Genomic DNA, 25,380 nt, shown 5'->3' with positions numbered 1-25,380 from the left:
TAAACAAGAAGAAGCCAAAAAGCAGAATGGCTCAGGAGCTCTTTTTACTACTCTGTTTTTGTTTTCAATTATTTCCAGTGCCATTTACCATACAAACGAACTAGGTGGCAGCAAAACACCACAGCACTACAGATGGAAAAAAAACCTCCAGGCTATACAAACCACACTGCTGGCAAACTGCTAACTGATGACAGAAATTTGTCCGAGGGCTTCAAACCTAAGAAGTGGAATTGTGTGGCAAGCAGTTCAAGTACTACAGATACTCAGGTAACAGCTGAAATTGCAAGACCTTCAACAAAAACACCCCTGAAATATGAAAATGCCAATTGGTAGAAATGTGTCCCAGAAAAAAAAAAAGTATGAAAATAGTGCAAGACTTACCATGGAACACAGAAGACCTCAAGTCTGGGAGAGAACAGACAGATGCCACTTCCCCTTGCCTAGTGTATCAGAAAAGATGTGCAAAATCTTCGACATTACTTGAAACCAACAAATGATTGCATAATCCAGAGACAGAACTGCCAGGATGCCCTCCCTGCTTTTGCTTGAAATTGCCCTTCTTTAATTTGAAGTCTTCCATGTTCAGAAGCAGCTGTAGGCGGTCACACTCTTGCACGGATGCAGGCACAAATACCCCCTTTGCTCCTGAGCCTGGAGCCAGCATTCGCTGCAAAGCCTGGCACTGGGCCTGCCTGTACTGCCTGCCAGTTGATGGGAATGTGCTCTGGGATATCATCCAGAAACACACCTCTCCACGGAGAACCCACCAGTCAAGCCGCAGAAGAGGATGCCTCCTTTCTATCTGTCGGGCCAGAGCCGCATCAGTGTCAAGTTCAGCTGAGAGTTTTGTGCAAAATAAGTACAAGTTTTTAAAAAAGTGCAACTGGAAAATGCAAGAACTTAAAAGCTGCTGTTTAGTTCTCTGAAAATTGCAGTATCCCCATTTGATAAGCTCACTTTCACAAAGCATGCTTTAGGTCTACCCATTATAAGCTGGCCAGAAGCGTCCACCATTCTGGACTGACTCCTGAAATACAGGTCCAAGAGAGATTGTAACTTCACTTTCTTTAATTCTGACACTGATTAAAGAAGAGAGACAACCCAGAGACTACTTGGATGCCTTCATCCTCCCTTCCCCCCCCACTGCAAAAAACTCAGGCAAACTTGTTAATTAAAGAGCAAGGTGGATGATCATTTTAGCAACGTTTACTCATTGAAAGATACTGCAATTTTTTAAATACAATTTTCCAATTATTTCCTTTAAATGCTTTGCAGCCGCTTGGCTTTGCAGCACAGTACTTCATACACTATACTGTACAAAATCACCAGCAAGACTGGAATGATGTATTCATAGAAGGCACCATCATGCTTATTACATTACCAGAGAACTCAAATACAGTCAAGACAAGTTTCACTGTACAATGCTTCTCGAAGGGGGGGAGGGGAAGGAGGAGTGTGTTGAGCAGCCATCCCTGCACTGAAGAGGGGCAGATAGAAAATTCTGACATGAGCTATCAAACTTGTTGCATACTCAGGGCTATGACTTGGAAACTCTGGGTTCTGGTTACAGCTAACTGGATTCCTTCTGGAACAAAGGTGTAGTCTTATTAAGGTTTGTGTGTGTACAGAGGTTGGTCACAGCAAGCAGAGCAGATGCCCGCATCGTTCCCCAAGCTATTCTGTTTGAGTAAGAGGATGAGGTTTTCCCTCCGATGCCTCCTGCAGCTGTCAGTATGAGTTCAGAGGACCCATTAGTGCATTTTGATGAGTGCGTAAACACAAGTTTGTTTGGAGCTGAGTGTTCTAAGAAGTAAAAAAAAAAAAGGCAAGCTTCTCCAATTGCACAAATTGCACTATTTGTGTTTCCAACAGTAGTAGGCAGAAACGGTAACACTTACACAAAATGTGCAGCAGAGGGTTTTTGACTGAAAGGACCTGAATTCTACTGGGCATGTCCTTTAGTTCAACTTCTGTTGCAGATAGTTAACTGGTCTTTTGTTTTGTTTCTTTTTATTTTTTAGTCCTCAATTCTCCAAGTATACATTTATAAATTAAGAGTGTAACTCCTGTTGTGAAACTGGGGAAAAAATGTCCACCTCAATTTAAACTGGAAACCAAAGGATGTTTTCACATCAAAGAAACGATCAGAAGGGCTGTGTCACATTCCAAAGCTAAAAAAAAAATTAACAAGAATGCAAACACGATGGATAATGTACCACTGCCAAGACTGTCTGCCCACAGTGGAGATTTCAGCGACGCTGTCCAGTGAAACGGCCTTCCATCTGCCCGGATCCTCTTCCAGAGCCAAGTTTTTGTGCCATGCCACCTCGTGGAGGAGGTCCTCTTCCGTCACGGTCCCGCATCATGCCACCACCCACTATTCCACGGGGCCCCCCGGGGCCTCTCTCGTTGCGGCGAATATCCCTGCGCTCGTCGCCGCCGCCGCGCGTCTCTCGCTCACGAGCAGCTCTGGTTTTCTTCTCTTCCACGTTCAGGCGCACCTCACCGCGGAACATTATGGGCTTATGGGGAAAAGCAGTCAGGGCACACGTTAGTCACCATGGCACAAAGCTCATTCCACACAAGGCACATGAACACTCTGCACTGGCTCTGGGCCCCAGCCTTCCTCCACGTACACGCCCAAGACAAACACGACCCGTTAAGCGTTTCCTGCGGCACGCAACCTTAGCCCTGTGGAACACCATTTTTGCATTCACTTGGGCATGCAAGGAATTTAAATGCTTGTCTCAAGCAAAAGCAGTGTTGTCTTCAGCTTCTTCAATGCCAGCTTTAGTCTTTTCACTTCAGGGTTGAAGTTCCTGAAGAACTGCAGTACTAGGTCTCGCTCCCACATTGTGGAAATGAAAACTGCTGCATTCTCTCCTCCAGCTCCTCAAGGCAAAACTACAAACAACCCTGCTCCCTCCTCTTGATCCCAGGGTGCAGAATTCAGAGATCCATGTGATGGATCTTTGAAAGGTTACCCGTTCTAATTTCAGCTAAAGGATCTCTAAAAGTAAGTTCTGAGCTCTGTGTGGAGTACTGTATAGAGGTAAAACCCGCAAATTTCACATAATGCAGTTTGAGGAACGCTGGCACAGCTTTTGAAGCTACACAGTACTCCAAACAGAATAGGTGTGCCAAAACTGTTTTTCTTTCAGCTGTTTTTTGCATCCCAGAGCCAATGGCAATGCAAACTAGGATGGCCCACAATACTTGTGATTTAGGGCTTTTGGTCCATCCCTGGAAGGGGATACTCAGTACCCAATACCAATACTTACTTTTGCAACTAGAATTCGCTGGACCGGCTCAGAATCGTCAAATACTACGAAACCAAAATTAGGCAGTTTTCCTCCCACTCCCTTAGTATTTATGCGAAGTTCTACCACATTTCCAAAGCCTGGAGAAACACAAGGGAAGAGACACTTCATTGAAACCCACAATGCCAGCTCTGCCTTCTGCTCGTTCCAGACATCTGTAGTGTGGCACTGTGTAAAAGCTTACCCCTATAGTCCAAATCAATGTTACATGACTTTTTAACACAGTTTTCCATCTAAGTCTCTGCAGCTGGAATCACTACTTACTCATGAAGAACTCTTTCAGTTCACTCTCATCAATATCGTGTGGCAAGTTCCCAACAAAGAGCTGGTGGCTGTCTGGATAGCGAATTATCCGACGATTATCCGACTCATTCTGCTCCATGTCTCCCCTTCCTACCGTCAACAGAAACAGGAAGGTAGAACCACTGAGGTTAAAAGATGTGTGCACATCTAGATGAACACATCTAGGGGCAGCAACAAGCATATTCACTCCAGCCAGCTTGGACTCCAAATCACATTCCCTCAGTTCTAGTTGAAGGCCGCAGGCACAGGCAGTTCATGATCAGCCAAACACGACACAGGTACAGACAAGGCCTCAGCAGAGGCCTCTCATTAACTTCTCATTAACCTGTCCCAAGCAGACACACAAGCTCATCCATGTTACCTGGCCGAGGTCCTCGTGGCGGAAAACCCGGTCTTTCCCTGGGACGCTGCTCACGAACACGAGGAGGTTGAGACTGAGCTTCAGGTTTAGTTTCCACCCTTGGCTAAAAGAGGAGAACATGCATTATTTAACACTGGTCTGGTAAAAAAAACCAAACCCAAAGCCCCAAACTCGCCAAAACAAAACCGCCCGCAACACAAGACATGGGTAAGTGGCATGCAGAAAACAAACTCCAGAAGATAGACATCGATGTCAATGTGTTTGGGAGTGGTTTTTTCACCTGTCTAAATTCCTCTGTACCAATCCAGGACTGCAGTGCTCATTTATCACTGTTAAAAAGTGCAAAGCAAACATCTCTCAATGAGAGCATCTCCCCAAAACACAGCTAAGGTGAATTTTCCATGTTTGACCAAGCATTGAGACCCTAACATTCTGTTATTTACAAATCCCTCAGCCTGACTTAAATTGTAGGGGCCATAAAGCTTCCTCAAGCCAAGCTTAAACTTCATGGATTAGGAGGCAGTCCAAGATGAACACAAAGAGATGGGCAAATCACATGTTCTGTCCAAGACTCCAAGCAATTATTTTCCTCCAGTGCAAAACAACTATACGAAAATTAACAAAAATAAAGAAGAGAACAAAAGCCCTTGGAAGCATAGTATTTCCTGAAATGAGTTTCTACAGACTACCTCTTAGCATACACTTCAACTTTCCTGATGTCAATACCATGATGCTCAAAATACACCCTGCGTATTCAGGTACTAGAACACCCATTCCAATTTTTTGTAAGCAAAAAAATTGCTTTATGAGAAATAGACAGAACAATAAGAATGTTTCTATGCAGACTACTGGTCACTGAAGCAATTCCCACTATTTTTTAAATTCCCTTTTCTGTACTACAGTTAAGCAGCTGCTGGTGTGCTGGGTTCTTATCTTAGAAAAACAAAATTATCCTTAGGAGCACAAAAATAGACAAGTAGCCTGCAAGTAAGATAAAACACCAGGTGAACAGCTATAGGCCCAGACTGCTGGGGAGAAGTAGTTTATATTAAATATCTCTCTTATTTTCCTTTAAGGACTCATGACAACTGGCAGCTCCAGACAGAATACTTCCCACGGAAAAAAACCTGGATCTTACATGCAACATGCAAGTGTTACACACAACGAATGTCTTTGTTCTCCTATCACTTGTGCTCTATGTAGCTAGGCATTAGTCTGTCCCTACAATACTTCTAGCATCACTTATTCATTCCAAGAACAAGCTTGGAAAACCAGCCTTCCTGTTAAATCTTGTTCTGTTGTATTTCGTGAGTCACTGGAGCTCCTCTGCCATCTTTCACTCACACATCTTGAGCGCATCATAAATTACACCTCAAAAGCAAAACCTGATGCCTTCAGACCCCCATTTCTTAGGTACTCATGACTATGAGGCTTAAACTCCCTCCCCTTCTGTCAGCACCAGCCAAGACCTGCTCAGTCACTGATGTTCTGCTGTTGAATCCCAAGTTACAGTGACTTTGTACCTGCTTGCTTTGTGTTTCATTGAACTTCTCACTCAGCACACAAATAGCTCATCTCTCTGGTTGTTTCCTAAGAAGTACCATCCCTTTTTATAGAAAAAGACTGCCTCATAGCCTCAAGAGGAAAGTCCTTGTACAGAACTGTGCTCCCCAAAACAGCAGCACCACAGGACTCCAGACCAGGGCTGCCATTTTCCGCCCAAGCAGCAGCTCATTGCAACTCACATCTTCCAGTATGTCCCAGCAAGCATCCACAGTGGATGGAAGGACACAGAGTAAGGAGTTCAAGAGACCCAAATTACCACAGGAGCCAAGTATGCCACAAATCTCAGCCTGGCAGAACTTTGACAATCATTAAAGAAAAGGTGGCATTGTCTCTTCAGGAGCTCATGTGGAGAGGGAAAGGGGCTCACCCCCGAAAGACAAAAATCAGCCCCTGCCTGCCCCTCTGCCACCCTATGACAAACGATGCAGTAATAAAAATAGGAGATAAAAATAACTGAAAATGCTGTAAGGAAAAGTCCCAGTTTATCAATGTAGGCAGATTGATTTCTAATCATCTATGATTAGAAAAAGAGCAAGAAATGCTGACCTGTTTCACTCCGCAGCTGAAAGGGAACAGCCCTGAACCAGTTTATATCCAGAACAAGTACGTATGCAATCCTTTGAGGACTTAACACTACAGGGCTGTATTTTTAGCTTGATAGAAGAGGGGGGATCTCTCCATCACTGGAGTGATGCAGAGAAAGGAATGAGCAGTTATTTCTTTGTAACATCACTGACAGCAGCCAGAATAACACCTCAAAGGAACCACCTGCCCACCCACTGGGGCATCTTCTGTCCTCATATACATGCACAGTGTCTGGCACTAATGGATCCATGAGAACAGGAAAAAGCTGCTACTGATTTGCAGCTCCTTGTTCAGGTGCCTTTCCTACCAGACTTCTACACACCATGTCTAAAATATGTTCAAGAAAAGGAGCTCAGAACTGGCTAATTCTGGCTACAGAGGAGCTGAGAGTTGAAATTCCTGCCATGTCAGTATCGTTCAGAAACTTCCACACGCCATTACTTAAAACATAAAGTCAAAGCAAAAGAAATCAAAAGGCACAAAGCACGACAGGCAACAAAGGCAACACAGAGGAGTTTTAGAGGACATCTATAAACTATTTCCTGCTCTCTTGGGCAGATAATTTGAAATTATTTTTGCAGACACATTACAACCATCCACCCTCTCTGTGGCAAATAAGTGAAAACCAGTTTTGGTTTTGCGTAAGGAAAATCTGTCCTGCATTAGAAAACCCATAGCTTCTAAAGGTTAAATACCACCTAAGTGTTCAAAGCCCTGTTTCACCTGAAGACAGACAAACTTCCCAATTCATTACTTAGCCTTTATTTGATGTCCATGACAATACCAGCAGACCAGAAGCAACACCATTTAAGGTGCTGGAATTTGTTTGGTTAGTTTTCTTTCATTTTTCTCTTTTTCTTTCCTGTTTCTTTCTTAACATGCATTTGGCTGAAGGCCAGTCCTCGACAGGGATCTCTTGGTTATCACAAAATTGAGAAGAAACCAGTGCAAGAAAAACAGCTGCGGCAATCCAGCTATTCTACTGAAAATTGCAGCCTTTCAAAAAGATTGGACAGGAGCAACTCAAGATACAGTGCTCCGGCACACCCTATCAATGCACAGGGGTAAAGGACACATTTTCTGGTTTGAGCACTTCTATACAGACAGAGGAAGCCGAATTGAGAGTCTCAGAATGTCTCACACCACCTTGGCATGAGCGGGACATGAGCTGTCACCAGGTCAAACTTGCTCTCCTCTTTTCCCTCCTCACCCAGTCAACCCAGGAATGGGAAGATAGCATTGTCCTGGCAAGGAAATGTGAATCCTTCCATTCCTCACACAGTCATAAGTTGGTACAGGGTTCTGTGACAAGCTAATTATCCATGGATAATGAAATCGAGCATAGTCCTGTGGATGTTAGCCTTACAAGGCAATCTCGCACCTCAGAAATGGCGCACTCTCTTTTTACTGCTGGGCCACTTCCACCAATGCCCTTTTCAAACACACTTCAGAAAAGTAACGTTTTGTGGGGAATTGGTGTTTCCCCTTTTAACCAAACCATATGCCATTAAGTTAGGTAAAAAACCCCAGGAGTGATTTCCTGTTTCCACAAGAACAGATTTTAACATTACCATCACCCAAAGTTACACCTGTTACATGTTTGTGCCTTTACTTGCAACAAGGATGTGAGTGCATTAACATTTAAGACACAATTTGTGCAATTTAAGTCAAACAAGTTGATCTGTTAATTTAAAAAACTGAAGCAGTTTGCAGAAGTAATGAGACAATCCAAGGTGTTCACAGATGTGTTACCTGTGAGACTGGTGCTTTAACATGGGGTGGAATTCCAGAGGAAGAAACAGAACCACTAGGAGGCAGGTTTTTACTGGTCACTGAAGCCCAAGAGAAAGCCTGCAGGAAATGCAACAGACCTAGGCTACTAATCATGGCAAACCACTGACATTCCTACAGGGAAACTCGTCTGCTAAAAATACACTTTGGGTTCATATCTGACTATTAAATAATGGTTGTGCAAGTATTACAGTGGAGGTACAGAAGGCTTTGCAGTTCCAGCTGTCTGTGGATTCCAAAGGCATGGAACAAGCGTGTACCGTGCCCACTACCACTACTCAAGTGAGCCCAGTTCCCTCAGCATTCCCAGATCAGTGCTTTCCATGATGTAACCAAACCTAGGACTGAGAACCCTGTAGTGTTAAGTGTCTTTTGCATGAAGAAAGGAAGCGGATGCCTGAAGTTACAATCAAAACTGGAGAAGAGAAAAAGGATTGGAAAAAAATAAGGGAGACAAACTGGAGCTAGAAAATGACCTTGCTCCAGCTCTCCCTGGCTGCTCCCAGCACTTTGCAAGCCCGCAGGTGTAACCATACCAGAGGACGCACAGTGTGCACTCTGTTTCTTAAGATTAGGCATCCTGCCTCTAAGGAGACAGTCAGTGCCCCCAGATTGATTTTGAAACTATGCTGCAGCAATTTTGCAGGCATCAGTGTGTTCCATTTCTTTTCAAGGAAAGAGCAGCAGTTTCCATTGTATGAGATTTTTGGTGGTGGCAGCTACAGGTGTCTTCTTAACACATTAACTGCACATTTAAAAATGTCTACACACACCTATACCCACACACACACTCTACAAGAGCTTTAAATCTACAACAGGTGATGAGCAGCACTTAAAAATAACATTTGTTCCTTTTTTTAGTGGAACTTCGCATTTTTACAAGTTCAAAGGTCAAGCCTAGTTCTTCACACAGCATGACACTATAAAGAGAGGTACCAGTTTAGCCACCCAAAAAGGTAAAGTTTAAAGGCCAATCCAGTTTCCATCTGCACTTAGTAATACAGATATGACTTGTAACTAACCTTTGGTGGTTCTTGTGGTAGTGAAACAGGTTCTACAGGAGGTGGAGATGGAGATTTCTCTTCTAGCTCCTCGAGGGTCTTTTCTTCTACATCAGCTTTCAGCTCCTCAGCTTTTGTTTCAGATTCCAATTCTGGCTCAGGTTCATGAGAAGATTCTTCCAGTGCCTCCTCTATCCCATTGCTACAATAGTCAAATGCATTTTATAAGCTTATCAATTGCTTTGCATTTTATCACTTTTTGTTAGCTGTGCTATAGCAACAGCTCTGCTATGAAAAAGATCATTGTGTCTCCATTTGCTACAAGGTGGTTTGTACGTATGAAATGCAATGAGAAATGAAGCTGTACTCCTGTACTGGGTACAGAACCAGATTTTACTTCTGCTGAAGCAAAGACATGTTCTACAGTTCTCTGCAGAGAATCACACAGCCTTTTAACCCTGGAGGAGAGGTGCTCAACTCAAGAACTGCTGCTTCTAAAAGAATACAAACACAGTGAGGACCAACGGATGATTAAGCTACACACATAAACAAAGCCAATTCTGGAATGAAACCTGCTGTTTCTTTACCAAAATGCTACACAGCTTTCTTTAAAAAGCAGCTGTGAGTCGCATTTACAGAAAATCACATGCAACTTTTTCTCTGCTCTGTGTGGTTGAAAGGTAGGGGATCTGAGTATCTTCTCTGTTCAGCCACCCCAAAACCCCACCTTGCCTCCAGTCACCTCTGTCTATACAGCTCCTGCCATAGGTCACCACATGCCCAAGTGACTCTATGATGAACAAGGCCTTCACAGCCTCTTTCTAAATGACACAGTAAGCCCAAAACAGGACCTGACTTCATGCTTTCAGGCATCCAAAACTTTCTGCATTATCTTGAGCAAGCCACTGCCAGAATTCCAGCAGATTCCACTTTTCCATCCAATTACTCATGAGAAGCATTAAGTGGCTTGTGTTTAGTACTATCACTGATGCACCTAGCAGGTATTGCCTAGTGATGTCATACATGCTCTTTTTAACAGGAGAACCAGGAAGTTGGTTCTGGCCCTCATAACGCCGCTCCTACATTTCAAAAACGCACAGGATTTGGTGTTGCTTGTTTCTTTGTGTTTGTGGGGGTTGTTTGGTTGATTTTTGTATTTTTCTTACAAGATCATAAATATATTTTTTATTTATTCTTGTTTAGATTTGCAGATACTCAGGTCAGAGACCTATTCTTCCAATACAGCTGTACAGCAGCCTCTCAAAAAGCATGTCTTTCAGTCCCAAGCGATATCCATATTTGAGTAACATATCAAGATGTCCCTGCTCCATGCAGGAGGTTGGACTAGATGACCTTTAAAAGGCCCTTTCCAACTCAAACTATTCTGTGATAAACCATGCTTCTGTTAACACACCTGTGACATTAAGTCTCATCATATAAAATGTACAATTTGAAGTATGAGTTACAAAGATTCCATTAAGTGTGTGTAGGATGCTCCCTTTTCATCTCACTTTTGAGAACAGAAGTGAAAATAACTAACAAACATTAAAAATACCCCATTTCCTCTTTTCAATAAAGAAGTAATGTCTCAAAATAATGTAATGTTAACTTAACACAGATCCCTATCAAACTAAGTGTATTCTCCTAAACTACCTGTTAAATCACATCCAGAACCTAAAGCCAAAGCAATTCTGTCTGTCATTTTTACTAAAAAAGCAATTTCATATAATAGAAAGGACTTCTTACGTTACAGGATGGTTTTCATAATAAGTACTGCTTGCATTCTCTTGCACAGGTTCAGGTGATGGTTGTCTTTCCTCCTGCTCTTCTTCCACCTCTTCCTCAGACTCTGACACAAAAAAAGAAACTTGTCATCTCTAATAGATCTCCACAAGTGTACACAAGCTGCAGTTAAAATAAAAGCATGTTAACTTAGTAGCAATCAAAACAAAGCTTCACCAACAAAACACAGTAGAATTAGCTGCAAAAAAATATGCAAGAGCCTGCCTCTTAGTCAAGAGGCCTGGCTGTTTACAATTTTCACAAAAGAGAACGTCAGAGACATATTACTGCTAGGAAGTTCTGGGGGAGGTTTCAAGGATCTTTTAAAACAGCAGGTGCTTTTCATATGGTAGCAGTGAAAGAGAAAGATTGCACTATTACCTCATAAACCTCAGTGCCTCAGACTAGGAAGATGAACCTTAAATACAAGGATGATTGCCTAAAATGCTCTCTTCCACAGAATCGAGATGAACAAATTCCAGAAACCACTCAGTGAACACACATACATACGTTCTGGCTACACTCTGATTTGCTCTGCTTCATTGAACAGAGGGGAAAAAACCCAGCTCAGGTCCAATTCAGCCCTCAAGCAGCAATGAATTACTGAGCATGATGATGATGTGAAAGTGAAGTGTGTGTCATATTTGAAAACCAGTTAGACTTTTTCTTCAAATAGCATACACATTTGACTGATGACAGAACACAAACGTGCCTGCTGCAGCTACAGCAGCAGAAATCCTGTTGCTTCCTGCTTCCATTCTCTGTCAAGCCTCACCCTGTGAGCCAGTACAGCCCTTCAGGGAACATGGCACTGCTACAGGACCTTCATTTTCCAGAACGTTTTGAACCAGCAGAGCTTCAGCAACAACAGCTCTGTGCCCTACAAGGTGGCAACCCAATTTGCATCCCAGCATTTCCATGAGACACTTCTGGCAGCTCTGCACACAGGAGAGAGGAACAAGAATGACACAAACCCTACGCATGCATTTCTTCTCACCTTCATCAAGTTCTCCTTCAGAATCCCCAAATACTTCATCTTCGTATCTGAAGATATCATTATGGACATAGAACTTGTTTGGAACAGATCCCTGCAAAAGAGGAACACGCAGTGTTTAGCATATATGGAGTATCAGCAGGTAACATAAGGATGGACTACAGACCTAAGTTTCAGTGTACACACTGACATTTTGTAATAGGACTGTGCCACTAAAGTTATTTTCCAAGTTAGTTTCGTCTTCTCTAAGCAAACAATTGAAGTTTCAAGTAGAATAAAATCTGTTAATTTTGCAAAGTCACACCAATAATAGATTTTAACCAAGCATACAGCCCCTCAGTTTCATTGAGGAATTTCAATTTTCCCTATTACAAAAACTTTACAATAAAAACGCTGAACTTTCATGGGGTGGCTGTAAGCTTACAGCACGTTGCAGGGAAACAATGAAGAAATTCAACATTCAACCTAAAACATTAATCTCCAACCACACAATAGTTTTGTGATGCAGTGGGGGGAAAGAAGTAGAAAGGGCACAAGACACCTTTTACCTGTACACAGCCTTGCTCTCACCAAGAGCTAAATTTGAGTAGTAACTTGTGCAACCCATACTCACATTTGCCATTAGACTTGAAACTACGCAGCTGCAGCAGAGATTTGATCTCCAGAGCTGAACCTTATTTTGTTAAAACAATTATTTGTGCCAATGGCAGCTCCTGAATGCAAGCTTCAATGTTCTTTGTATTAACACTCCAACACCTCAAGTCCAAGGAAATGAAACAGCTCAGGATGGGTCAAATACACTAGTTTCTCTACACTCACGCACTGTGACACATTTAATGATACCGTCCAGACCGAGTTTTAAAGCCAGATCCTATTTTTTGTCCCAATATGACAAATTGTAGCTAGAGGCAAGTTCAGTATTTTTCCCATCGTTATTTGAAGTTTGACACAATCTTACATAGACTTACTTCTGGAGCAAGCACAAAAGTCTGCATGAATTTCCTCATTGGTTGCCCATTGTTTGACAGCTCTCCCATGACTTGCACGACCACGCCATCGCTCAGAGTGGCATGAGCGTCCACGTGACGGATCTTGGTATGGCACTCGCTGAACTGCAGTGACATCACCTTCTTGTGTATCTCCTAAAAAGAGACATACATTTTAGCTGACTTCTATACAGAGTTTTACACCTTTTACCTACCTGAGTCTCAACTAACCCCAAAAGAGTACTCCCCTGAGGCTCAAAAGATAAACAGGGGAACCAAGAAGTGTCTTTCACTGAGAATAGTCTTCCTGAGTTCACCTAACTTTTAATCTGAAGTTTTTCACTAAGATTCAAGTATCTCTCAGAGTAGTCAAACACTTATTATTATGCTACTTAACAAGTAGCATTCAACTTGCTAAGTTTTCCAGCTGTTTTAAAATCTATGACCTATTTTAAGGCTGTAATGTTTTTAATGGCCTGTGGAAGGAACAGGATTTAGCTTCTGTTATAAAAATAAAAAACCCTCCAAAAATACCCAACAACAAAAAACACCAGCCCCAAAACAAAACCCAAACCCTTTACACATATCAAAGAACCAAACATCACAGGAGCGAGGAACATCTGCAATGCCAAGATTTTTGTGCTGCAAATGAGATTCTGCTGGTGAAGGGAGAAGAAACCAAGCCTGCCCTGGACAAAAAGACACACTGCACAAAGATGTGGCTGCCACATGAAGAGACATCTTAGGTGACAGACAATTCTAACTGTCTAATTTAGTTGTCTAATGAAGGACAACTAAAGCAATCCTCCATTCACTTCATTCATTTCTTCAGATAGTTATGTTCCACTTTAACAAAACTCCACTCACACAACAATTTCATGCAACTCACAAAGATCAGTCCTTTCCTGAGGAATTACTTCTAACTGAAACAAGATACATTCATAGCCCAGATCTAGCAGGTCCTCTCGATTTTGTTTCCCATGCTAAAAGTATTTTCTGCAGCCCAGATGCAAAGCTGAAGAATCAAACATAACTGCCAATGAAAGCAGAAATAAGCAAAGAAAACCCCTCAAGCCAATTCCTATCAAGTCAAAGTCACTGGTAAAGAAAAAAAATCTTGATTTATTCCGAACATTAACAAGGATTAGAGGTACCATATTTAAATTAAAATTTAATTTAATTTTAAATTTTAATACTCACAGCTTGACCATACACTGCTTCTTGTGGTTTCCCACTGGCATCCAGTCCTCCATGAACGTAAGAAGAATTCCTGCCATAAAACCTGCAAGCAAAGAGATTTAAAAGTCACAGAAGTGAAAAAATAGAACCAAATCAAAAAAGTATTTTAGCCAACAGTTGTAGAGTTCAATGCTTCACAAATTTCACCAGATTCAAGAGGCTCCAAGAATGGAGAAACAAACTTAATATTCAGCAATACAGTTTGCCCAAGATGGCATAGCAAACTCCTATATCAACCTTTCACTTGCTTCCTTTAAGGAAGTTGGCCATTTTGGCTGAAGGGTTCCTCACCCTCAGAATTCCCTGCCTCTAACAGAGGCATCAGCCCAGCCAGGTACAACACTCCTGCCACTCCTCTGAACCCTGTCCGCTTCAAAGCCTTGGCCAGCACTGAACTCATGGTTTTGATATTTAAATATGTACACTCGCTTCCAATATTTTTCTTACACTTCAGAGATCCTTTGGCACTTTCATTCCATTTCCGCATTTTGAGCCTAGAATAGTCTGATTTGATTTGAATTTCTACTGTCAGCTTATAAAGCACATGACAAATGCTTTATATTTCTAGTACCTTTACATTAATAGAAAAAAACATCATAGCACCCTGTGTTTTTATTCAGGAGCATGCTTTGCCTTGGGGGTGATTGCCATGAGGTTCCAGATGCTAATACATACCTTTATTATCCACCCCTGTACGCTATATAAGAAGTGAAATTGTCATGAAGCACTTCTGTGAACTTGGTGTCACACAGAGTGGCAAGAATACTGAATATTTCTCTCTACTTGAACAAACCAGTGCAGAGGGTCAGTGTACAGAATTAAACCCTAGAACTTCCACATTTGTCCTTTCTTGGTTTATTCTACTGAACTTAGAAACTCTTTTTAGTTCTACTTTTGTGAAAATACAAGCCCAACGCTTCTACTCCCTTGACTATGTCCAGAAAAAAGTCTGGGAGATATTAGATTGTTTTCTTTGGTACCAACCACATAATCATGATTTTGAGCATGGCCCAGCACTTCCTAACAGCAAGGAAATACATAAACTTAGCTGAAGCAGGGCACAAGCAGATAGGAAAACATCTTTTCTCTAAAAGATTTCTCTCTAAATTCCAAAGCAATCTCTGAGAGTCAACAGCTCTTACTAAGGGCCTTCGCAGGGGACCTAGAGTTTTGACTTGCTTTAAAAGGAACTGCTCCAAGGCTCTGGGTGGTAGAGTCCCCAGTTAAATGGAATTAAAGACTTCTGGTTAAGGGACCAGAGAAGCCGTATAAATTCAACTGAAATGCAACAGGCATTCAACCACACTGAGTAACACCCATTAGAGGGCAAATTGATCTCTGCAGCTCCAAAGGCCTGGGCAAGCTTTGGATGATAATGACCACCAGCAACAGGATCATCTCGGGTCTTCTCACACTTTTAGTAGGATGAAACAATAACTTTAACACTTGCTGTCCTAAATCCCTCCCTGCTGCAAAGAGCAAAGCAAGCACCAGAAAACCAGGGAAATCTGAATCTTTCTGTGGCAGACAGCAAGCTGCTGTTCAGACTAACAGCATGATAAAGAGGGAGGATAAGATGCCTCCCTGGAGAACATCCCTTAGAAGAAAGGTGCAGCCAAAGAACACAAAGGCAAATGTCCTCCATATCTGAGTCTGAACCAGAAGAAAGGGGCAGTGGTGGCAGAGACTGCAAGTGGCTAGAAAACATTTCATACAAGCAACTCCAGAATTGGATAAGATTAAACCAAACCAGATCAAAACCTCTTGGACTCTTCTCTGCAGAGGTATTTAACAGAAATTCCACAGATGCTGTTGTTAGTGACACTTGTGCCACCTTTCAAGTGGACAGAGAATGTTTCTGAGCACAGAGTAACATATGCACCAGGGGAGCTTGTTCATGAGTATCTATCCAGCCTCCGGAGCCTTAGCAGGTATTTCTGGAATCTGTCCACATTGCCATTTTACCGCCTTAGAAGCAGCACGCTTTTCCACAGAAGAAATATCTTGATAACATGCCATGCATTCACATGATCTGACTTGGTTCTAGAGCCCAGGGAGTTTGCAGTAAGATAGAACAGCTTTTCCAACAGCCCAAAAGTTAGCCAGGTAGATTTTCTCTCCCATACTCAGAAATGAATGCCTTATTTACAACAAACACGAGTTTTGTTCAAAAACATTATCACTTGGTGAGTGCAAGTGTTACCTGTGCAAGAAGTCAGGAGCTTTGTTTAGCAGAGTGTAGTACTGTCTCACAAACTCCCGCCCTACGAGCAGGGGACTTGGCTTCTCCATCACCATTTCTTTGGTACTCAGTGTCAAATGCTGTAATTGAAAATATTCACGTTAGTTTGAAGGCATCCCTAAGTATCACAACTTCTTCATAAAAGGATTAACATCGTGATATTAGAATTGAAACTACTAAGGCACACAGGGCCTTAATCCACTAGAAAATACTCAACCAATTCAGGATACCCTCTCCCACATCTTTTGAGTAAGTAAGAAAATTTCAGTCGATTCATGTATTACTTTGATGAAAAGGGAACTGTGGATACAAAGTTCCTTACAGAACAGGTGCTTTGAAAAACATAAAAAACCACCCTGAAATGAACAAAGAAAAAACCTGTTAAAAATCTCTTGCACCATTTATTTATCCCTTTGGCTGATGAATACTTAAAAAAAACAGTTCAATAGCCCTGCAAAGCAGACAGGAATACACTTTCTTAAAGTAGCTGGTACCTCTGCTTCACAAGGTTACTGTCATGTCTGTAAGATGAAGACAGGAGCACCAATATGAAGTAACTGTGTGGGCTGGATTCACATCCCATGAAGACAGGGAAGGGAAACCTTAGTGCCTCAGAGATGACCAAAGTCTTATGTACTAGTTGTCCAACCTAACTGCATTTCACTTTTGTCACAGAATCATCCAAGTTGGAAAGGACTTTCAGGGGGTCACCTGCTTCAACCTGCTATGCTCCTATCAATCCATACTGTCCTGCAGATCATCCATGTCACAAAATAATCCTCAATACTCTAAAACACTCTTTGATGGCTTGCCAGTACTCAACACATTGCTTTTGCCAGCTCACTTAAGACTACCACTGTCTATGATCATGAAATTCCCTCCAGTTCTCACACAGATGCTTCATCTACTTTCTTTCTCCAAAAATTAATATTAATGCAAAGCAACAGGCAGAGAAGACTAAGTCAAAAATCCAGGTTTCCAACTTCGGAGACAATCTTAGAGTAAGATTTTTGGTTTTTTATCAAAATAACCTTGACCCATCTATCTAAACCAAGGGCCAAACAAAAGACTGTTTGCAATTACAGCCAGTACATATAGCATATGAAGTGAAACTGGGAGATTAACCTCAGCTTAAGAAGGGCCCCTAATAAAGGTAGAAAACACACAGGAACAATGTCATGAACATGTGAGATCCTGCATTGTAATGGAGCTCTGAAGAAAAAAAGCCCACATACTTGGCTCAAATAGTTCATACTTTACAGAAATTATCTCAAGCCAGCAATCCAAGTAACAAGACAATACCAAGAAATGCTCCCAAATGCACTCAGTCAGGAATCACATCTGAAACAACAGTCCCAAAAATGTGCAGGTAAGGCAGAAGGCAAAGCCTGAAACACAGGTCTTGAATCTGGAGATAGGAAATCAGCAAACTTACGACAGTGTTATCCAAAAGCCTATTGTATCCAAAACCCTTTGATATAACTCAGCAAGACTCTGGAACACAGTACTAGTTTTGCCTCACAGGAAGCCCCAGAGGAAGTAGTTATGTTAATGAGACAAAACCCAAATGTCAAAATACTAAGGGACATGAAAGATTTGAGCCCTGTGCATGGAAGAAGGACATCTCTGTTTCTACAGGTGAGGCTATCTTTTTTTTTTTTTTTTTTTTTTTTTTTTTTTTTTTTTTTTGTTCCCCTGCCTCGCAAGCAGATTATGAACACAAAATTGGTGACAGATCTTCACCATGAGCACTTGGGAGAATACACAAAGATGGAGCCTCATCAGGATTTTTTTAAAGAACCTGTTAAAAAGTTAGTGATAGTCACCACACGTTCTTATTAATATAGCAATAAGCAAAGTATACTTGTTAAGAAATTGCTGGCATACCTCAGTGAACACTGAAAATGTCTCTGGATACAAAACATAATAATCTGTGTCAACTCATCACACTACAGGAGATCTGTATCACACTACATCTTCATTGGAAGCTGTCCTATTTCCTCACTGTGCACCTCTTCCACATTTCAAGTGACAGCATCATTGATTTACACGACACTGTCACATAATTTGAGAGGATGTCTCAGTACAATTCTTCATCTGTTTCTGAATTATTTCCTTCAATTATTTCTTCAAAGATCTCAATAGGGATATAGAGCCTGAATGAACTGTTCAGGTCTTCCAAGTGGTGGTGAAGAGGTGGTGAAATAAAACCAGTGCTACTCCTTGCTAGCAACATGGGTGCCATGAAACCAGGTTTTCAAAAGACTGTGTCCCAATTAGTACAGCACCTCCTTGAAGTCAAGGACCTGAACCTTAACAGGCCCAAGCGGTTTGGAGGTAAAGAAATTTAAATGAAAGGTCAGGGCATGAGCATCAACAATTTAAACAGGCCAAATTTAGAAACAACAGTATCTCCATGGCTTACCAGGCAACAAGGGAAGCACCATCGATATCAATACTCTATAAAAGCTCTACTTCCAGTCTCCATCAGGACACACTCAAGAGTTAATGAATTACAAACTAAGAAAGAAGACTCTGAGTGCTCTTCTCAGCTGAATGTAATGAGCCACATTCTTAGATCAGCCTGAGCAGCCATCAAGAAATGAGAACTTACAGCTCGAGGCATTCGTGTACACACTACGCAGAAACAAAATACTGCTGTTAGTCTGAGATCCCAGAACTGAGGTGGCAATCACCAGAAATCAAATACACTTATCTGCTGGCTTCTTTATGATGCAACTGTACTGTTCAAAAAATCCCTCCAGCATGCACAATAGCCAAAAACCATAAGCCACATGGACAGGGGAACAGGAACACCCATACAGCAGCTGCTCATCCACAGGCACTCCTACCTACATCCAGCTGACATAACAACTCATCGACAGGATTTCATTTCCACTACTTCCAATTCCTCTGTTTAACAGGAAGGCACATCGGGTTTCCTCAACCAAGGAGAATCAAGAGCCACACAAAATATTTTGCAGTATACTTGTAAGCTGAAAGGCACAATGCAACATGGAATCTCTTTCTTCCCAAGACAAGACTCAGAGGTGAGGAACTCAATTCCAAAACTAAAGAACATGCACATGTGTCACTGAAATACTCCTTGCAACTTCAACCAGTGGGACTCAAGTTTATAACAATAACTTCAGCCTACAGGCAGGATTGCTTTCAACAGAACAAAACCAATGAGAGAACTGGCACAGAAAGGAATTATTTGTTATTTGCAGGGAAAAAAAAAAAAAAGGCAAACAAAAGCAAAAAATATAATCTCCTCCAAAGAGCAACTGCACAGTACTGAAATTCAACTAACACCTTCCGATGGCCATGACAAATAAAGCAAAGAATCAGCCTTTGCAACAAGGTGAACCTGCTGAGGGCTAGCGGGATAAGGTACACCCCACACAGAGACAATTGTGCTGAGGAACATGAGAATCAACTACAATAATTTCTCATGTCCACACTCAAGTATGAGCATGCAAAATCATTCAACCTGTAATCATCTTTATACACAAAACTTTATTAAGCTGTGTTTGTCCCTTCTTTAGCTGAAAAAAAAAAAAACGAACTGAGAAACTCCATCATCCATCAATTTGCACAAGAGGGCAGCAGCAATTTGTTTCTGAGCAAGTAGTGAAGACTGTTACATGTTGAGCAGTAAAATGTTCCCTGGCATGCATTTTGCTCAATAAGCAGCTCTGACATCAGCAAAGCTTTTTTCTCCTATAATATATGTAAGCATTCTCATTACTATTACTATTATTATTACTTCCCTTGCCCTGTAGAAAGCAGAAATATGACTCATCATCTGTGGCAAAGCACTGTTACCCAAGGCCATGACTGAGCTATGGAATGGTGGCTACATGCTCAAATTTAGGTATCGAGAGAATAAACTTTGGCACAAAGTCATCGGTTGTGCCCAAAGAGGTGGTCCAAAGCCACTTTCATCCTCTTTTGAGAAAGATCAACAATAGTGAAGTTGCCTGGACATTTCATCAATTCTTCTTGGGGAAAAAAAAAACCCACAAAAAACAAACAAACCAGAAAAAAGCTGAATTCTGACACTAGCTGAAGAAAGCATCATCTGAACTTGAATGTAACTGCCATCAAGAGAAACTTCTACGCTTTGCAAGGAAGCTGTGGGCCTCATCAGTTGTTTTAATAAAAAACTACTAGCAAATAAAATTTTGTTTTATTGACAAGCAAATTTCATCTTCTGAACGAGTCATCCATAGAAGATTTTGTCCATAACTACAGGCACACAGACGTCAAGGTATCATTTTATATAAATCTGCAACAGCATGGCTTGTTTGTACATCCACAAGTTTGCAACTCTTGTCCAAGTCATTAATCAGATTTGAATACACCACTTAAAATGAAAATAAATTTGAGAAAAATGTTCTTGCAAATCGGGAAGATGTTCCCCACACAGTGGGCACACTAAGCAAAGCCACAAGGGACACAGTGCCACTACACACACCACTGGAGATGAAGAAAAATAGAAGAAAAGGGGACAGCAGCTTTCACAATCTTGGACACATTTCTCCTGAACCCATATTATCACTTTTAAACTGTCTTTCTTACTGTAGACAAGCAAAAAATAATGCCTTACAGGGCACGCTTGCTCCTGCAATCCATAAGCACGAGTGTGAGATGCCTTCACTGCCACACACGGTGTGAGCAGCCACACCTCAAATAAAGGTAAAAATCCAAACTGATGGCCCAGCAGGCCCAAGGCAGGGCTTTCACACACAGCCCTGAAAGAGTCTGGCGGGTACCCCACGGAAAGTTGATGTAGCACAAACTGCAAGGAAAAAAAGTCCTGGAAGGGCAATCAAAAGTACCAGAGAACACTCCAGTAGTGGCAGTGCCATCCCTCTGTCACACTCTGCAAGGTCAGTTCTCAGAGCATCCTGCATCTGCAGCAAGGACCAGCAATTGTGTGTAATCTACCAGAATCCCTTTACTTTATAAACTCCTTTACCTATGTGCTACATTCTGAACTGGCTGAGCTCAAAGGCACAGCAAGCAGCTCTTTCAAATCAAGCTCTCCTGAGAGGTTGGTTTAGTTTTGGTTTGTGGTTGGGGTTTTTGGGGAGGAGTTTAACAGCATCCAGTTTAACAGCACACAGCTGCCATAGGGGACCATCCTCCGGGCAATTAAGCTGTGCAGTCCAAAAGGGCCAACACCCACCCAAAGAGCAGTAACAACAGTGATCTACTCTGGGGGAGCCATTCCAGCTTTGTGTCATCATCCAAGACCAGGTTCAACACCTTTCTCCTAGTGTCTCATCAGATACATCTATTAGTCTGACATATTCATCCTTTCATGTTATTTGAGTTGCAACACAGTTCTTTATTTGTCAAATGCTCTCAAAAGCAGTGACATCCAGCACCATAAGTACTACAGCAGAAGACTCAAATCCAACACTGTGCCTTAAGGTACAGTGGTTCCTCACTGTATTTTCAGTGTTGTGAAATAATCTTAAGCATGAGAATAGATGCTTATTTTGAATCCTCAGTTCGATAAAGGAAAACATTCATATGGACATCAGCAGCTACATGGATGACGGACATTTGGTTTTCTCTTCAGTTTAAGCTAAGTTTTCACAGAAAAGATTTTACACTCCTAATGAAAAATACATTGTGACTAGACACAATCATAATTTCACACAGCAAGCCCACATCTGCCAAGCAGACTACTCCAAGGAAACTTCTAATGGCAAACCAAGATTATGCTTCTGACATCCATATAAACAGGGTTCCTTAAGAATGACAGGCTTTCCTAGGGGAGGTATGGCCCTGTACCCACACCCACAATGGAGACAAGAATGCTTCTTGAAGGATAAATCAACGCCAGAAGTAAACAAACACCAGTTTGTCAGCAACCACTTCTCAGCTCAGAATCCAAGCTGACAAATCCTACACTCACTTGCAGTGCAACAGTAACAGAGCCACATTACATTCAGAAAGTTGGGTATGGACTGATACAACTTCCCCTATTTCTCAACCATTCAGAAGTACCTTGGGCACCTTTACACTTCTTTTTGCATGAAAGTAGATAATTTGCATGCTGAACTCAAGAACACACAGAGGGCTTGGGAGTTGCCAAACCATCTGGGAAGGCCACAATAACAGTATCTACACCAGTGGCTAAGACTTTCTGGTTGAAATTACACAGTAATCTCATATCATCTCATTCTCTCCTACCATAGTCCCTTTATGCAGGGGTACCTGGCACCAAGCTCAAGATCCAGGCTCACCCAGCTACCCAAGGGATTTCAGACATTTGTTGTGCAGATACTCCTGGGCATCCACATTGGAACTGCAGTGACCTCCGAGGTGAAGGGAGGCAGAAGCCTGGAGAACACAATGAGCTCAACTCAGGTGACAAACGAGAGCAGCTCAGAAAAGATCTAGGCAAGGCATCCAGCTCTGCAGAATAAAAGGTGCTCAACAGCAAGTTCTATGATATCACTCTGTGCAAACAGAGCAGCCCAGGTTATGACTGAGGAAAGGGGAAGCGCAGAAAGATGAGGTCTGCAGAGCTGGGGCAGCCCTTACAGCCAGGTTGCCATGGCTGTACTAACTTGTAGGAGAGCAGAGAGGCCGGCTGAACCGAGGATGGAGAGCTAAGGGAGCTTCAGCAGCACGACCGAGGCGGGCGCAGCAGCACCGTGCCCATGCCGAAGCCCACGTACCTCTGGAGGCCCGTGCACAGGGATCGATCCATGAAGTGAGACGGGAAGCGGCGACCGCAGGGCCCAAGGCCACAGCCAGCATCGAGTAATGCGGGGCTTGGGGGCGCATTTTCCCGGCCTCCCCGCGCCTCCCGGGGCGAGGCGGAAGAGGCGCCAAGGTGACGGCGAACAAAAGCCGCCCCCCCCCCCACCGCTCCGAGCCGAGCCGGGAGCCAGCGGCCGGGGTGGGCAGCGAAGGGCAAAGCCGGGCCCCAGGGCTCTGCCCCGCTCGGCGCCGTTCCCGCCGCTGCCCTCAGCCCCGCTCCCGCCGCCGCCCGCAGCCACCGCTGAACAGCCGCCACCCCCCCCGCACACAAACAGAGCCCGCACCGGGGCCTACCCTGCCCCCCGCCCCCCGCGCCGCTCACCTAAGGGACAAAAGTCTGGGTGCGCGAGGCCGGGGCGCGTTTTCGCCCAGGCCGCCGGGAGCTGCGCGGAGCCGGGCGCGGCGAGCGTGTGCCTCGGGCGGCGCGTCCCGCGGCGCGGGCAGCACAAGGCGAGCGGGGCGCGGCGACGGCGGCGGTGTCACAGCCGGGCGGGCGGGGGAGGGCGGGCGGCCGCGGGGCCCGTGCGTGCCTGCGTGCGCGCGCGCGCCTGCGCACAACGGAGGACAGGCGGGGCAGCCAGGGGAAGGGCGGGACGTCCCGGGGAGCTCTTCGCCAATCAGCACCAGCCTGGCGCGGTGACGTCAGGCGCGAGGGCATATCAACCCCTGCGAGGCGGGGGGCCGGTCACGAAGGGGTCGGGCGCTGGCCGCGGGCGGAGCGGATTGTGCTCTGTGCTCCTACCGTAACTATTCCCAGTCTTCTCTAGGTGTGCCCCAGTGTCCCGCCCTTACCGCGGTATCAAGGCACCGATATCCACCGTGGCGCGCGGCCGGCAGAGTTTGGTTCCTGACCCCCTTGGGTACTGCCCACCGGAGCTGTTTCGCTTGGACGGAGGTCTCCAGCTTGTCGAGCCACGGTGTGGTCAGTGTTGGGATACAGCAGGGGTCTGCGGAGAGCTGTGCCCTCATCCTTTACTCAGTTAGAAGTTTAAAGCTTCTCACTGAAACAGAAACATTTTTGAGTTATGCCAAAATAAAAAACTATGCGTGATTGCAGGCCAAATACCAGATAACTCCTTTACAGGGTGGCAGAATTTGCCCCTTGGAGTATATTGTTTCTCCAACAGGAGAGCTGGGGTGTGTCAGATATCTCTTCTGCAGGCAGCTCACTCTCTTTCCTGGGGTTGTGTATGTGAGGATGAAAATACTGAAATAAATTTTGGTTTGTGGAAGAACTTGGTGTTGGTTGTTTCCTGTTTTCTTGCTAAAGACTAGAATTTCCTTATGGCAGCTTGAACATATCGGGTGAGTTCTGGCATGTATTTGCACTGGCCCAGAATGGGCCTTGAATCATCACTGTTGGGAAGGGGGGAGGCTGATCCTTTCCTAACCTTTGAATATCTTTGGTTTAGGAGAAGGGTTATTTATTTTCTCAGACTTATTTTGCTACTAGTGGGCAATGAGGTGTAAGAGGATCTGGGCATTTACAAACTAGGGCCATTGCGAGTGAGCAGCAGCATGGTGCTGAGGGTAGGCTGAGGGGAGAAAGCAGAGTCAGGGATGCACAGCCCTGGTATGCATTACTGTGTTCAGCAAAGCTGGGGCTGTGTGCTGGCTGCTTGCTGGAGTTGCCCTCCTAAGGATCAGGAAACTGTTGACATGGCCATGGTTGTTATAATCACCTCCTTGTTTGGTGACCAAACCTCACATGAGAGTTCTTTGTTGCCCGACAAAGTAAAAACCTCTGGGCCACATGCTGGGTGGTGAATGTCATTCTTAAGTTGATAAAAGAAAATGAAATTCCAAAAGCTCTTGATTTAAATTGTGATGTGAGAGGGGTTGTCTCTTTGGAAGGAAATTAACTAGATTTTGGAACTGACGATCTTGGCACTTTCTGTGGCCATTTGCTGTGGTTGCAACTGAAATTGCTTTAATTGGATACGTAGAATAAGCCCAGCACTGCCAAACCTTACCAGTGGCCATCAGGAACGCAGCATGAGGGTGGGAGCTGGTGTGTTGGTGTAGTGCCTGAAGGGTTTCAAGTTCTGGTTCTAGGCTGCTGCTCCTCAGCAGGAATCCAGAATATGTCGAGGTGGCATCAGCATCTGAAAGTAATTTAAGTACTTTGTAGTGTACTAGTGTAGTTTCTCTTGGACTCGAACCATCAGTCTTGACTAGGTAAGCTTCTGTTTCTCACTGAGGTGTCTTCCTTCCAAAAGTATTTAGATATTTTCCACTTGTAGTTCAGCGTAGCTATTACCTTGCTGTTTTTCACTGGAAGCGAATGCAATTTCTGAATTCCAAGCTTGAGAGCTTGCCTGGGGATTGTTTTGGACGCACAGACCCCGAGACGTAGGGGGAACCGTGTCACAGGGGCGTGCTTTTTAACTCCTCTGACAGGTTAATGGCCCCAGCCCCTGAGTA

At 43.5% G+C, this 25,380-nt stretch overlaps 1 protein-coding gene across 2 annotated transcripts; it reads right to left on the bottom strand.

Annotated features, from left to right (window-relative positions):
* Window positions 1–1,190: 1,190 nt before the first annotated feature.
* Window positions 1,191–23,457, bottom strand: G3BP2 (G3BP stress granule assembly factor 2). 2 transcript variants are annotated; one of them, XM_066318263.1, is made up of 12 exons: window positions 23,279–23,457; window positions 16,132–16,250; window positions 13,890–13,971; window positions 12,672–12,845; window positions 11,707–11,797; window positions 10,674–10,776; window positions 8,949–9,129; window positions 7,888–7,986; window positions 3,985–4,087; window positions 3,585–3,713; window positions 3,282–3,400; window positions 1,191–2,522 (listed from the first exon to the last, which is right to left on the bottom strand). In XM_066318263.1, exons 2-12 carry the CDS (start codon window positions 16,224–16,226, stop codon window positions 2,250–2,252), a joined length of 1,449 nt encoding a protein of 482 aa, XP_066174360.1. In that variant the 5' UTR covers window positions 16,227–16,250; window positions 23,279–23,457; the 3' UTR covers window positions 1,191–2,249. The 2 variants fall into 2 exon arrangements, with proteins under 2 accessions (XP_066174360.1, XP_066174361.1); XM_066318264.1 differs by lacking the exon at window positions 7,888–7,986.
* Window positions 23,458–25,380: the final 1,923 nt, after the last annotated feature.

The sequence above is a fragment of the Sylvia atricapilla genome, chromosome 4, assembly GCF_009819655.1.
Source record: "Sylvia atricapilla isolate bSylAtr1 chromosome 4, bSylAtr1.pri, whole genome shotgun sequence".
NCBI lineage: Eukaryota > Metazoa > Chordata > Aves > Passeriformes > Sylviidae > Sylvia > Sylvia atricapilla.
Note: the sequence above shows the minus strand (reverse complement) of the source record. Positions and strands in the feature narration are given on the sequence as shown.